Genomic DNA, 14,121 nt, shown 5'->3' with positions numbered 1-14,121 from the left:
GTAGTCCCAGTTACTTGGGGAGCTGAGGCAGGAGAATCACTTGATCCCAGGACATAGAGGCTGCAATGAGCTGAGATCTCATCACTGCACTCCAGCCTGGGTGACGGAGTGAGACACTGTCTCAAAAAAATAAATAAATACAAATTAAAAAAATTAAACCAGACAGTGGTTTATTAAAATATTTTTGTTTAAAAAAATTAGGGCACATTCCTATACTATAAGTCTGAAAGTATAAAGGGCCCTAAGGAAGGCACACAGAAAATATTCTGGGGGTTCATTTGTGCATTCAGCAATATCTACTGAGTGCCACTGTATGACAGGTGCTGTTCTAGGAGCTGCTGTTAGAGCGATAAACAAGTCAGGTGGCTGGGTGTGGTGGTTCACGCCTGTAATTCCAGCATTTTGGGAGGCCAAGGCGGGTGGATCATCCGAGGTCAGGAGTTTGAGACCAACCTGGCCAACATGGTGAAACTCTGTTTCTACTAAAAATACAAAAATTAGCCGGGCATAGTGGCACATGCCTGTAATCCCAGCTACTTGGGAGGTTGAGGCAGGAGAATCACTTGAACCCAGGAGGCGGAGGTTGCAGTGAGCCGAGGTTGCGCCACTGCACTCTAGCCTGGGTGACAAGAGCGAAACTCCTTCTCAAAAAAACAAAACAAAAAAAAAAAAAAAAAAAAAAAACATGTCAGGCAAGGTCATCGCCCCCTTGGAGCTATGCTCTAGGTGAGGAGATGGATAATAGAGAGGGAAACATAAAGATCATTTCAACTTGGTGAATGCTATGGAGAAAACAAAACAGATTGGGATAGGAGAAGGAAAGGTGCCTCCAGAGAGGGGACATTCCAGCTGAGACTTGAGTGGCAAGAAGGAACCAGCATGGACTGCTACCTGGGAAAAGATTCCAAGCAGAAGGAGCAGCAAGTCCAAAGGCCCTGGGGCAGGAACATACTTGGCATTTTCAAGGAAGAGAAAGCAAGCCAGTGTGGCAGAGCCTAGTGAGAGAGGAGAAGGCGGTGGGGAGGAGCCAGGGACACGGTGGGACTTCTAGGGTGAGGTGTTCGTACTCAGTTTGGTAAAGTGCCGTATCAGCAACTGTCAGGGGGAATCCAAATCAGGGACCAGTTAATCCTGAGAGGATAATCAGAGTGGCGTAGAGGCGGTGGCATTTGAGTTGGGCCATGAAAGGTAGGTCAGGGCTGATTACGAAGTGAGCTAATTCTAAGAAACAGTGAGTGACAATTAAATTCCAGAAGAAGAGATCCTGTGTAGGAAGGGCCGAGGCGACCATCTCGGTCTGCCTGTCTGTCTGTGCACCCCTGTGTCACTGCATTCCTGTTTGCTAACTGGGCTTCTGTCCCTCCCCGCAGCATTGGGCCAGATCACTAGCCTCACGGAGAAGGATCTGAAAGAGGCCAAGGCGCGGAGCCAGCAGATTGCAGCCCAGCTGACTACCCCTCCCAGCTCCAATTCCCGTGGCGTCCAACTCTTCAACAGGCGCCGGCAGAGGGTGAACGAGTTCACCTTGGAGAGCCACGGCCAGAGGGGACAGAAGCCCAGCCAAGAGTCCCTCAAAGTGCTCCCTGAAAGCCCCCCAGGCCATGACCCGGGGCTCAGCCTGAGTTCTACCTCGCTGTCGGAGCCAGGCCCTCCACGGCACCCCAATCCCCAGAGCCCCGACAGAGGGGTCCCTGGCCACAGCATGGAGGGGTACTCAGAGGAGGCTAGCTTGCTGCGGCACCTGGAGAGGGTGGCCAGTGAGGAGGAAGAGGTGCCACTGGTGGTTTATCTAAAGGAGAACGCAGCACTGCTGACAGCCAATGGGCTCCACCTGTCCCAAAACCGAGAGGCCCAGCAGCCCTCACCGGCCCCACCTCCAGCTGAGGACCACAGCCCATCTGCAGATGTCAACCAAAACCTTGCCTCGCCCAGTGCCACGCTCACCACACCAGTTTCTAACAGCAGCCACAACCCGCCAGCCACCGATGTCAATCAGAACCCACCGGCAACTGTCGTCCCACAGAGCCTGCCACTTTCTAGCATCCAACAGAATTCCTCAGAGGCCCAACTCCCATCCAATGGCACAGTGCCTGCTTCCAAACCCAGCACCCTGTGTGCTGACGGGCAACCCCAGGCACCGGCTGAGGAAGTGAGATGCAGCACACTCCTAATTGACAAGGTATCAACTCCAGCTACCACCACCAGCACCTTCTCCAGAGAAGCTACGCTCATCCCCAGCTCCAGGCCCCCAGCCTCAGATTTCATGTCCACTTCTCTGCTCATTGACATCCAGCCCAACACCCTAGTGGTGTCAGCAGATCAAGAGATGTCTGGGCGAGCAGCTGCCACCACACCCACCAAGGTCTACAGTGAGGTCCACTTCACACTGGCCAAGCCCCCATCAGTGGTCAACAGGACGGCCAGGCCTTTTGGGATCCAGGCGCCAGGGGGCACCAGCCAGATGGAGAGGAGCCCCATGCTAGAGAGACGACATTTTGGGGAGAAGGCCCCGGCTCCCCAGCCCCCCAGTATCCCAGACAGGAGTCCCCGGCCACAGAGACACATAATGTCCCACAGCCCCATGGTGGAAAGGAGGCTGATGGGGCAGCGAAGCCCGGCCTCAGAGAGACGCCCCTTGGGGAACTTCACTGCACCCCCCACCTACACTGAGACCTTGTCCACAGCCCCTCTGGCTTCCTGGGTGAGGTCTCCTCCCTCATATTCTGCCCTGTACCCCAGCTCCGACCCCAAGTCTTCTCATCTGAAGGGCCAGGCTGTTCCTGCCAGCAAGACAGGCATTCTGGAGGAGTCAATGGCCCGCCGGGGCAGCCGCAAATCCATGTTTACCTTCGTGGAGAAGCCCAAGGTGACCCCGAATCCAGACCTGCTGGATCTGGTACAGACAGCGGATGAGAAGCGGCGGCAGAGGGACCAGGGGGAGGTAGGCGCGGAGGAGGAGCCCTTCGCACTGGGGGCCGAGGCGTCCAACTTCCAGCAGGAGCCAGCACCTCGCGACAGGGCCAGCCCCGCGGCGGTAGAGGAGGCAGTCCCAGAGTGGGCCTCCTGCCTCAAGTCACCCCGCATCCAGGCCAAGCCGAAGCCCAAACCCAACCAGAACCTCTCCGAGGCCTCTGGGAAGGGGGCTGAGCTCTATGCCCGCCGCCAGTCACGGATGGAGAAATATGTCATCGAGTCTTCAAGTCACACACCGGAGCTGGCCCGCTGCCCATCACCTACCATGTCCCTGCCTTCCTCCTGGAAATACCCCACTAACGCCCCCGGGGCCTTCCGAGTGGCATCGCGAAGCCCAGCCCGGACCCCGCCTGCCTCCCTCTACCATGGCTACCTGCCTGAGAACGGGGTCCTGCGCCCAGAGCCCACCAAGCAGCCGCCGTACCAGTTGCGGCCCTCGCTCTTTGTCCTCTCGCCTATCAAGGAGCCTGCCAAGGTCTCACCAAGAGCTGCCTCGCCTGCCAAGCCCAGCTCCTTGGACCTGGTGCCCAACCTGCCCAAGGGGGCTCTCCCTCCATCTCCTGCCCTGCCTCGGCCCTCCCGCTCCTCACCGGGCCTCTACACCTCCCCCGGCCAGGACAGCCTGCAGCCCACGGCTGTGAGCCCTCCCTACGGCGGTGACATCTCCCCCGTGTCTCCCTCCAGGGCATGGTCTCCCCGAGCCAAGCAGGCCCCCAGGCCCTCCTTCTCTACCCGGAACGCCGGGATTGAGGCTCAGGTGTGGAAGCCTTCCTTCTGCTTCAAGTAACGAACCCCACTGGGGTCCCACTGCCGGTCAAGTTCCCCTCCTTGAGGGCCAGATGGAGAGCAGACGTGGCAGGAAATGGCACAGAGCTGAGTGAGGAGAATGGGGAGTCCATGGTTCAAGGTCAGATGCGGCCACCAGCTGGCTTTGTGACCTTGGGCGAGTCGCCTCCCCTCTCTGAGCTGAAGCTGCCCCTCCCCTACTACAATGGGGGTCGGACTCCATGTCTGAGTGGGGAGGAGGGTCATGGAGAGAGAACTGTCTGGCAGCCCTGATGCGGTAGAGGGGCATCCTCTGGCCTTTGTGAGCTGTAGGGATGCAGCGTCTGATGCCAGCGTCTTGCTGGAGGAGTGGCCTAGAAGGGGATCCTAACAGGGACTTCTGGAGCAGACAGAGCCTGCCAGTGCCTGTGGAGTCAGCCAGCCAAGGGTCTGCCTCCTCAGCTGCCCCAGTGGGGGCCTCCCTCCTGAGGCTCAAGCTCCTGGCATCTTTCTTCCTATCGCTGGATTCTCACCTCCATGGGCCTGTCTCTTCTGCCTCTGCCTTCCGGACACCGTTTCCTCTCCGCTGCTTCAGAGAGCTTTGCCTCGCCTCCGCCTGCGCTCCTCTCCGGGGTCCTTCTGCTGGCTGCGGACTCAGCCCACCACTGCTGTCTGACGCTTTTCTTCCTGCCCCCTCCGAGGCCTGGCTCTGTTTTAGGGAGACGACTGGGCCCAGGCCTCAGCCCCAGTTCTTCCTGGCTTGCTGTCACTGCTGTAGGGGTAGGGGACGTCCCAGGGGATCCCCAAGAGAAGGAGAGCCCTGTAGGAGGCTGTGCAGATGTGGGTGTGCCACAGGGAGGGTGGCCCCTAGCCATGTATCCATTGGCTGTTCTTGGCTTCAGATTCAACCAAGATCTGCCTGACTAAAAGAAGCCACCTCAGTGCACTGGAACGGGGCCCAGGGGGAGGCAGGAGAGGAGGGTTCTGGTCCCATGTTACCCTCCCATTTGCTGTGTGACTTTGGCCCACTCACGTTCTCTCTTTGGGCCTCAGTTTTATCATTTATACAAAGAGGGCTTTTCTAGCTGTAACAATCTGTGAGGATTGAGAGGATAGGCTGGTCCTTTGAAGGAAGAGCTTGTAAGTGACAAGACAGTCCCCTGGGAAGAAAGAGGAAATGGGCTATTGCCAAAGGACAGGTGGCATTAGATGGCTGTGAGGGTGAACTGGTGAGGGAAGGGTTGAAATGAGCTGCTGCAAGAGGCCAAGGGATGCCTGGGCTGGGCTGGGCTGGCTCAGGCTCAAGATTGCCTGGGGACAGTGGGAGTACCAGCAGGAGCTGGGGCAGGTGCATAGCAGTGCAGTGGGAAGGGACAGAGGAGATCTTAGAGTTTTGAGGAAAATTTAGGACTTGAAACCTGGATTCTAACAGACCAACTGCATGTGTGTCTGTAGGTCTCAGTTTCCACATTCATACAGTGAGGGTGTTAAGTCAGGTAGCTGGAGACTCCCCATCACCTCTGACACTTTTAGAGGTGATATGATACAGCCCCCGACCAAAGCTTTGTGGGGGGTGAGAGAATACAGACACAAGTGGCAGGATTCAGATGGAAGCTTCGCAAGGCTGGGGGCTGAGGACCACCCACTTCTCTTTCCCAGCCCTATTCCTGGGCTCCCCAGTGGGGCAAGGGGTGGTGGAGGCGGTGCCCATGCTGGGCTGAGCCTGCAGTTTTTGTGAGCTCTGGGCTTGTCTCCATGGGAACAGGGGTGCCTTCTTAGTGAGCTCATTTCACACAAATCGAGGGGGTATGCATGGGGGAGTTGTGAGTGAGCTCAGCTCCTTCAGGCCTGGCCCCTCCCAGAAGAGAGTGAAGCCCCTGCCCTGGACCCCTGCTCCCTTCGACCCTTGAGGGCCATCAATGGAAGAGCCCACCCTTCATTCTGCAGCTCCTGCGGCCAGGCTGAGCTCTGCCCCCAACTTTGTTTTCTCTCATGTTCTCAATACACTCTGCCTCAAATCCGTCTTGCTTGTTTCTTTCTTCCGTGCTGCTAGGGGTCAGGGTTCTCTTCCTCCTCCCTGATTCTAGCCTGGGAAGTGGAGTGGGCCTGCTCAATTACTGTGCGTGAAAGTGGCTGTGTCCTGTGTGCTGCCTGCATCTGCTGTATGTCTGGTTCTGCACGGGTACAGACGTGTGCTGGCTTGGAAGGGAGGGCTTCCTCTCTACAGCACTCAGGGAGCCAGAACCCTGTGCAAATAGCAACCTTTTGTTCTTTCCTTCCCTCAGAGTTTGGCCAAAAATACTGTAGAGGATTTTTGGGGAAAATGCACTACCTCTTCTGGTTCAGGTTTGTTTGGGTTCTTTACAAGTGGAATAGAAATTCCTCTAGCCAGCATTCGTTCTCCAGTTCCCTCAGGCCCCCTCCCTCCTCTCTATTATCCACATTTGGCCATTTCCCACTTTTGCCATTGTTTTCACTGTCTGGATCCTGAAAGCATGGAGTTTCTGCCCCTGGTGGGGAGGAAAGAACTGCCATAGATGGTCAGGAGAACTGGGTTCTAACCCCAGGTCTGCATCTGATTCGTGTGTGACCTCAGACAACCTCTTCCAATCTCTGGGCCTCAGTTTCCCCTTCTGTGCAGTGAAAGGATTACAGAAGGTGGTATGGGAGCTCTGTTTGATCTCTGACAGTCCAGGTTTGATTGTGTTCTACTTATGCATTCACCCCACACACGTGCCCTGCTTTGGGTCTGGGGTTGGGTTGAGTGGATGCTACTTTTTGAATTTTCACCCACCGCATTCCCAAGGAGCTCTGGTGTGCATGGTGCATTGAACTGTCTGTCAGAAAGTGAAGAGTTCTGATTTCCTGCAGCCTTTTCCTATAGTGCACAACCCCCACTCCAAACACACACAGAGTCAGTGCCCAGGCATGGCTGTTAGAGTGAGGTCAGATTCTGGCCCATCTCCAGATATAAGGAGCTGCTTACCACTGCCCTCAACATTCAACCCCATTTGAGCCCTTCTGTTTTGTAGTCTTGGCTGAATTGTTGTTCCTTCCACTTATTGGCCCCAGCATTCCCCTTGTGGTCACCAAAGGCAGAAACAATGCTTTAGAGATTTTTAGGTAATTATCATAGCTCTCCTGCGCAGCCTACTCTCCTGACTGAAGACCCCAGGTTCCTCTGCCTTGGGTGGTTACTGACTGGATTGGGTCATGAACTCTAGGCCCCACCTCCCTGCTCAGGGTGGCACTGTGGTCAGGTGTTGGGTCATGCCAGAGCCCACCCTGATTTGGCATCTGGCCCTAGCCCTCCTTTTCTGGCCCTGGAGCTGGGACCTCCCTCCCAGCTCCTCTCCCTAAACTGTGGAGTCTGCCTTCTACGACCAGCCTGACTGGGATGTTTCACAGACACAGAGAAGCTCCCAGTGTCTCTGGCTCATGTATACACAATTCTGACCCTGGGAGGAAAAGAGTGGGATCCCAGGCTGAGCCTTAACTTTCAGCTTGATGACTGGGAGCTTGGATGCCCCTAGGGAGTCTCTAAGGTCACTCCAGCACTAGCATCCCATGAAAAATGTCCTGCTCAGGCTGTTGTATAACATTCCTCTTTAGTTTAAAAGGCTCCAATTTAGAGTCTGGGCTCATCTAGCAGCTGCTACATTCAGTTTGGATAAAACATACAATTAGTGTCTATTTCCTTTGGATTGGAAGGAATTAGAAGACCCTCAGTTGGATGAGAGGATGACTGGCTTGGTTATGGCTGATCATTGATTGGATGAAAGAATAAATCTTTGGATGGTTCTAGATTTTGATTGGGTAGGAAGCATGGAATGGCCTGGCTAGCTCTGAACTCTGGTGGATGACTGCTAGTGAATTTGGATTGGATTGAATGGCAAGGTGGACTGGTTATTGCTGGAATCAGATTGGGTGAACAGTTGGAAAGTTCAGGAGATACATGTTAGGCAGGGATTCCCAAGCCCTCCACTTTCCAACCAGTTCAAACTGCTTAAACATGTAGGCTTTGAGCCGCACGCACACACACACACACAAAACACACTTCCTGGTGGGGCAGAACACACTAGATTGTTATTTACACCTCTGAGCTTCATTTTCATCATTTGTAAAATGGGTGTGGTAATGCTATTTACCTCACTAGTCTGTTGTGAAAACCTAATAAGATAAAGGATGAGAACAAAGTTTGTAGACTGAAAGTCCTTAAGTACAAAGGAAACAGGCATGGCCGTGCATTGCCAACCAGTGCTTCATAGCCTCCAAGCTGTTCACCATCTTGGCCTCTCCAAAACCACACTCCCCTCCCCATGCTGTGAGAAAGCTCAGTGAGGGGCATGTGCTGCCTGGGGAGGAATGACCCGACTTCCTTTTGTCTTTCCATCTGTCAGGAGGATCTTCCTCCCTGCTTGGGCATCCAAGGAAAGATGAGGAAGTGACCATGGCGACATGGCAAGGGGTTTGGGGCTGAGAGGGTCTTTCCCTAAGTCCAACTTTAATAATAGTCAGCTGGGCGCAGTGGCTCACGCCCGTAATCCCAGCACTTTGGGAGGCTGAGATGTGTGGATCACCTGAGGTCAGGAGTTGGAGACCAGCCTGACCAAAATCGAGAAACCCCGTCTCTACTAAAAATACAAAATTAGCCGGGCGTGGTGGCACATGCCTGTAATCCCAGCTACTCCGGAGGCTGAGGCAGGAGAATCACTTGAACCCAGGAGGCGGAGGTTGAGGTGAGCTGAGATTGTGCCATTGCACTCCAGCCTGGGCAACAAGAGCAAAACTCCATCTTAAAAAAATAATAATAATGGTCAATATTTTTAAATTTTAATTTTGAATAGGTAATACATTCATACGGTTCGGAAATCTAAACTTATATAAAAAGTAATACATTAAAAAGTCTTATTCCCATTTCCCTGCCCCAGCCTACTCTTCTGGCTGAAGAGCCAGGTTCCCCTGCCTCAATAGTTGTTGACTGGCTTGGGTCATGAGCTCTAGGCCCCACCTCCCTGCTCAGGTGACACTGTGGTCAGACGGGAGGACATACAGAGCCCATCCTGACTTGTCATTTGGCCCTGAGACACTAGCCTCAGCCTCTATCTAGTTCTTCCCATGTGGCCCTGGGTCCAGGACCTCCCTCCCAGCTCCTCTCCCTAAATCATGGGGAAACCGAAGCCTCCCTCAGCTAGCCTGACTGAAAGCTTCCCGGGATGTGCCACAAACAGAGCAGCTCCCAGTGCCTCAGGCTGCATGCCCTGATCCTGTTCTTACCCCATTTCCTAACAGGTGACCACTTTGGTTAGTTCGCGTGTATTTTTCTATATTCTTCTAGTTTTTTTTTTTTTTTTTTTTTTTTTTTTTAATTGAGACAAGAGTCTCGCTGTGTTTCCCAGGCTGCAGTGCGGTGGTATGATCTCGGCTCACTGCAACCTCCGTCTCTCAGGTTCAAGTGATCCTCCTGCCTCAGCTCCCGCAGTAGCTGGCACGTGCCACCACGCCCGCTAATTTTTGCATTTTTAGTAGAAACAGGGTTTCTCCATGTTGGCCAGGCTGGTCTCGAACTCCTGACCTCAGATGATCCACCCACCTTGGCCTCCCAAAGTGCTGGGATTACAGGCGCGGGCCACCGTGCCAGGCAGGCCCTTCTAGTATTTCTTTATGGTAATCAACACCTATTGAGCACTTTCTTCCAAGGAATGTGCCGATATATGTAATGTTCTTTTCCATCAGTTATCTCATTTAACCCTCACAACAACCCTATAGGGTTAAGTACTGTTGTTACACCCCATTTTACAGAAGCAGAAACTGAAGCCCAGAGGGGTGAAGAAACTTGCCCAAGCTCAGTTAGTAAGTTAAGGCGTCTCTCTCCAAAGCGAGTCTTCTTAACACGGGGCAGACACAAGACAGCTGGGGCTCTTCAAGCGTTCTGGGCTGAGTTTGGGCGCCTGCGTTTTATTGCAGGCACTTCCTGACTTGGATCGGTGGCTTCCCTTCTCGATGTAATAGACAAATCGGACTCCGTCCCTTCCTAAAGCCCGGTGTGGAGGACCCCAGCACTAATGACTGCCCCACCCTCTCTGCTCTCTCCCCAGGACCGCCGGGAGAGCCTGCCCACCTCCCCGCCCTGGACGCCGGGCGCGTCCCGGCCCCCCAGCAGCCTAGACGGTTGGGTAAGCCCGGGGCCGTGGGAGCCAAGCCGCGGGAGCAGCATGAGCAGCCCCCCGCCGCTGCCGCCGCCGCCGCCCATGTCTCCCTCGTGGAGCGAGCGCTCAGTGTCCCCGCTGCGACCTGAGACCGAGGCCCGGCCCCCCAGCCGCCAGCTGCAGGCGCTTCTGGCGCGAAACATCATCAACGCGGCCCGGCGCAAGAGCGCCTCCCCGCGGTCGGCGGGCGCCGAGAACCTGCGGCCCTTCTCCCCGCCAAGGGCACCGCCGCCACCGCCCCCGCGCATGCGCTCGCCACAGCCCGCCCGCCCCGGCTCGGCTGCTGTGCCGGGGGCAGCCTTCGCGCCCATCCCGCGGAGCCCGCTTCCCGCCGGGCCGTCGTCCTGCACCAGTCCCCGGAGCCCGCTGCCCGCGCCTCCCAGGCCCTTCCTCTACCGCCGCTCGCCCACGGACTCCGACGTGTCCCTCGACTCCGAGGACTCCGGGGCTAAGTCTCCCGGCATCCTCGGCTACAATATCTGTCCCCGCGGGTGGAACGGCAGCCTTCGGCTGAAGCGTGGCAGCCTCCCCGCTGAGGCCTCCTGCACCACCTAGAGCCCCACCCCCGGCCCCACCCCGGGAGGACAGAGCCAGAAGAAGGCTCATCAGACCTGGGGGACCCAAAGGGTCTGGCCTCTTTGGGCAGCCCCAGAGATGAGGGGTCAGCAGAGGAGAGCTCTGGGCTTGGGGATGGGTTAGGGACGCAAGCTTGAGTTCTAGCCCTTGCTCTCATTCAGCTGTTGTGTGACCCTGGGTAAGACCCTTCCTTGTTTGACCCTCAGCTTTCCCATCTGTTTAATGGTGGCTTTGGCCAAGACAATCCACAAACGTCAAAATTCCCCTTCCCATCAATACACACACACACACACACTCTCTCTCTCTCTCTCTGTCACACACACACACACACACACACACACACACACACATACACGTTAGTGCCTTGGATGAAGCAGGGCAGTGTGTATATGGACCCCGGGACTTGCTGCCTTTGGGGTTCCATACTCCTCCCTCCCCTCCTGGCTCTGCTCTCTGGAGTCTGGCAAGTGCAGTGTGTTCGGAAGATCCTAGGCCTATGTCCCATGTCCAGGCACTGGCCTGACCATCCGGCTCCCTGGCACCAAGTCCCAGGCAGGAGCAGCTGTTTTCCATCCCTTCCCAGACAAGCACTATTTTTATCACAATGACCTTTAGAGAGGTTTCCCAGGCCAGCTCAAGGTGTCCCACTATACCCTCTGGAGAGAAGAGGCAGGAACATTCTCCCTGGGTCCCTGTCATGCTACTTTCTCCACCCCGGTTCAGACTGTCCAGGATATCTTATCTGCAGCCATAAGAAAACTATAAGGCAGTGATTTCCCTTAGGCCCAGGACTTGGGCCTCCAGCTCATCTGTTCCTTCTGGGCCCAGTCATGGCAGGTTCTGGGCTCAAAGCTGAACTGGGGAGAGAAGAAATACAGAGCTACCATGTGGCTTTACCTGATTGCCCTCAGTTTGGGGTTGCTTATTGGGAAAGAGAGAGACAAAGAGTTACTTGTTACGGGGAATATGAAAAGCATGGCCAGGATGCATAGAGGAGATTCTAGCAGGGGACAGGATTGGCTCAGATGACCCCTGAGGTCTCTTCCAGTCTTGAAATGCATTCCATGGTATTAGGAAGTGGGGGGTGGGTGGTGGTGGTGGGCTAGTTGGGCTTGAATTTAGGGGCTGATGAGCTTGGGTACATGAGCAGGCTGTTAGGTTAGGGTCTGCCTGTATTTCTGGCCCCCTTGGAAATGTCCCCTTCTTCAGTGTCCCAGTGTCTGTATCATGCCCAGAAAAGTAGACATTATCCTGCTGCATCCCTTCCCCAGTGTACTCTGACCTAGCTGGTGCCTGGTGTCCAGTGACCTGGGGGAGCCTGGCTGTAGGCCCTCACTGACTCCCTAAACCACAGTGGCTCTGATTCCAGTCCCCAGGTGGGACTCAGGGAGGAATATGGCTGAGTTCTGTAGTTTCCAGAGTTGGCTGGTAGAGCCTTCTAGAGGTTCAGAATATTAGCTTCAGGATCAGCTGAGGGGATGGAATTGGCTGAGGATCAAACGTATGTAGGTGAAAGGATAGCAGGATGTTGCTAAAGGTGATGGAGAGTGTGGGTTTAGGACTTACCCGTCAGGGTGGTGTTAGATCTGGAACCCCCAAGTGAGGCTGGAGAGAGTTAAGGTCAGTATGAAAGATAGGGTTGGGACGGGGTGCTTTGGAATGAAAGTGTGACCTTAGAGGGCTCCTTGGGCCTCAGGAATGAGGACACAGCTCCTGCTGGTGTGAAGATGAGAAGGAGCTCTTACTCGGTTAATGATGAGTAACTATATTTACCAAAGCCCCCACCTGCTGCTGGGTCCCTTGTAGTGCAGGAGACTGGGGCTAAGGGCCCCTCCCAGAGAAGGGACACCATCAGGCCTCTGGCTGAGGCAGTTGCATAGAGGATCCACTTCTACCTGCATTTCCCAAAGGACTAGCAGGAGGCAGCCTTGAGAAACCCGCGGTTCCCAAGCCAGCCCCTGGCTGTTCTCTCATTGTCACTGCCTTCTCCCCAAACTCTCCTCTAACCCACTAGAGCTTGCCTGTGTCCTGCCTCTTGCCTCTTGTAGAATTCAGCTGTGGCCCTCAATAAATGCTTCCTGCATTCTTCTGCCTCCTGTGTCATTTTCAGCTGTGTCTGATGCCCTTCCCTTCTCCCCAAGCATGGAGCAGTCCATGGGACTCTGGGTGTCTGGGAATATTTGAGACACATGGGATGGGAGCCTGGGAAGAAGCAGCCATGGGGAGAGATGGGAACAACGGACAACTTGAGGCCATAGAAGTTCCTGGGCTGAAGTCCTGGTCCTGTCATGGATGAGCGAGGTGACCCTGGGTGAGCCCACTCCTTCTCTAGGCCTTAGTTTCCCCATCCATATAAAGGGGAGAGTTGGTCTAGGTAATGTCTCAGGTGGTATTGTCCAGGCCCTGACCACAGAGCGCTGTCACCAGAGTGGGCAGGGCCAAGCTGGGTCAGGGCTCTGTGCTCTGGGGCTGTTTCCTCATGACAGGTGGGGGTGCCAGGGCAGGAAAGGAGCCACTGTAAGAGGTCCCATCTGAGCCAGGAAGCCCCAGTTAGGCAAGGACTCGGGCCATGAGGCATCCTCTCCTGACAGGAGCGTCCTTTGGCCAGAGAAGGGGATTGTGGTCCTGCTCCCAGGTGAGGCTAAGCTGGCCCTAGGAGCACATCTCACTCTTCCTCTCTAGAAGCTCAGGCCCACCGAGGGCTGGGAAGCTAAGGTCAGGGCGGTGGACAGCAGAACCCAGGCTTCTGATTTGAGAGAGTGTCAGAAATACACCCCAGGATAGTCTGCCAGCATACAGACACAGGTGCTCCCCACCCTGTGCCCAGCCCATCCTTGCTAGGCCCACCATTCCCCAGGAGTGGTGTGTGTGCCTTGGACCCAATCTTTATCTTCAGCTGGCGCCTCACCACAGCACAGTGTCCCACTGCCTACTGGTGATCTCATCCCAGGCCCCTGACACCTCAAACAAAGTTCATCCAAAACTGACCTCAGTGTCTACCCCTACCCCACCTGCTCCTCCTCTTCCAGTCACCCAAGCATGAAACAGGTGAGTGGGACTCCCTTTCCTCACCTCCCACATCCAATTCCTCACCAAGACCCGAGAGTCCTTCAAATACCCCTCAACTCCCTCTCCTCTCTATCCCCTTGTCACTGCTCTGATCTAGCCACCCCTATTGACAGATCCTCGTGCCTCCAGTCTGGCCTCCTCCAACCCATTTTCCACATTGGCAGCAAAGATATCTTTGGAAAATGCCAATCAGATCACTCCATTTCACCACTTTGATCTCGTCAGCAACCCTTTATAAACACAGTTTCCTTTTGAAAGCCTGCTGGGATCTGGCCCCTGCCCCCACTGTCTGGGCTAATCTCTCAGCACTGCCCTCAGCAATGGCTCTACTTGCCAACCCCCTACCATCTTTATAAGTGACATGTCCACTGCCTGCTATGCCCCTTCTCTGCCCAGTGAACTCCCACTCATCCTTCAAGGCTCAACTCCAGTGTGTCCTCCTCTGGGAAGCCTTCTCAACCCCTACCCCAGACTGAGCTGGTAACTCCCTCCCCTCAGCTCTCCTAGAGCCTTCCCCAAAGCTTGTTTA

General features: G+C 55.1%; 1 protein-coding gene across 4 annotated transcripts in view; it reads left to right on the top strand.

Moving 5' to 3' along the window:
- The window catches only part of SYNPO (synaptopodin), a 41,878-nt gene extending 29,262 nt beyond the window's left edge, over nt 1-12,616 (top strand). For all 4 annotated transcript variants that reach the window (XM_030927452.1, XM_010373654.2, XM_010373656.2 and 1 more), the window contains exons 2-3: nt 1,371-3,730; nt 9,837-12,616. In XM_030927452.1, the coding sequence (XP_030783312.1) occupies nt 1,371-3,730; nt 9,837-10,502 (3,026 nt within the window). In that variant the 3' untranslated portion in view covers nt 10,503-12,616. The remainder of the gene's footprint in view (nt 1-1,370; nt 3,731-9,836) is intronic.
- The last annotated feature ends 1,505 nt before the right edge of the window (nt 12,617-14,121 follow it).

The sequence above is a fragment of the Rhinopithecus roxellana genome, chromosome 3 (assembly GCF_007565055.1).
Source record: "Rhinopithecus roxellana isolate Shanxi Qingling chromosome 3, ASM756505v1, whole genome shotgun sequence".
In the NCBI taxonomy this organism is placed as follows: Eukaryota; Metazoa; Chordata; class Mammalia; order Primates; family Cercopithecidae; genus Rhinopithecus; species Rhinopithecus roxellana.
This window is presented reverse-complemented; position numbering and strand designations above follow the sequence as displayed.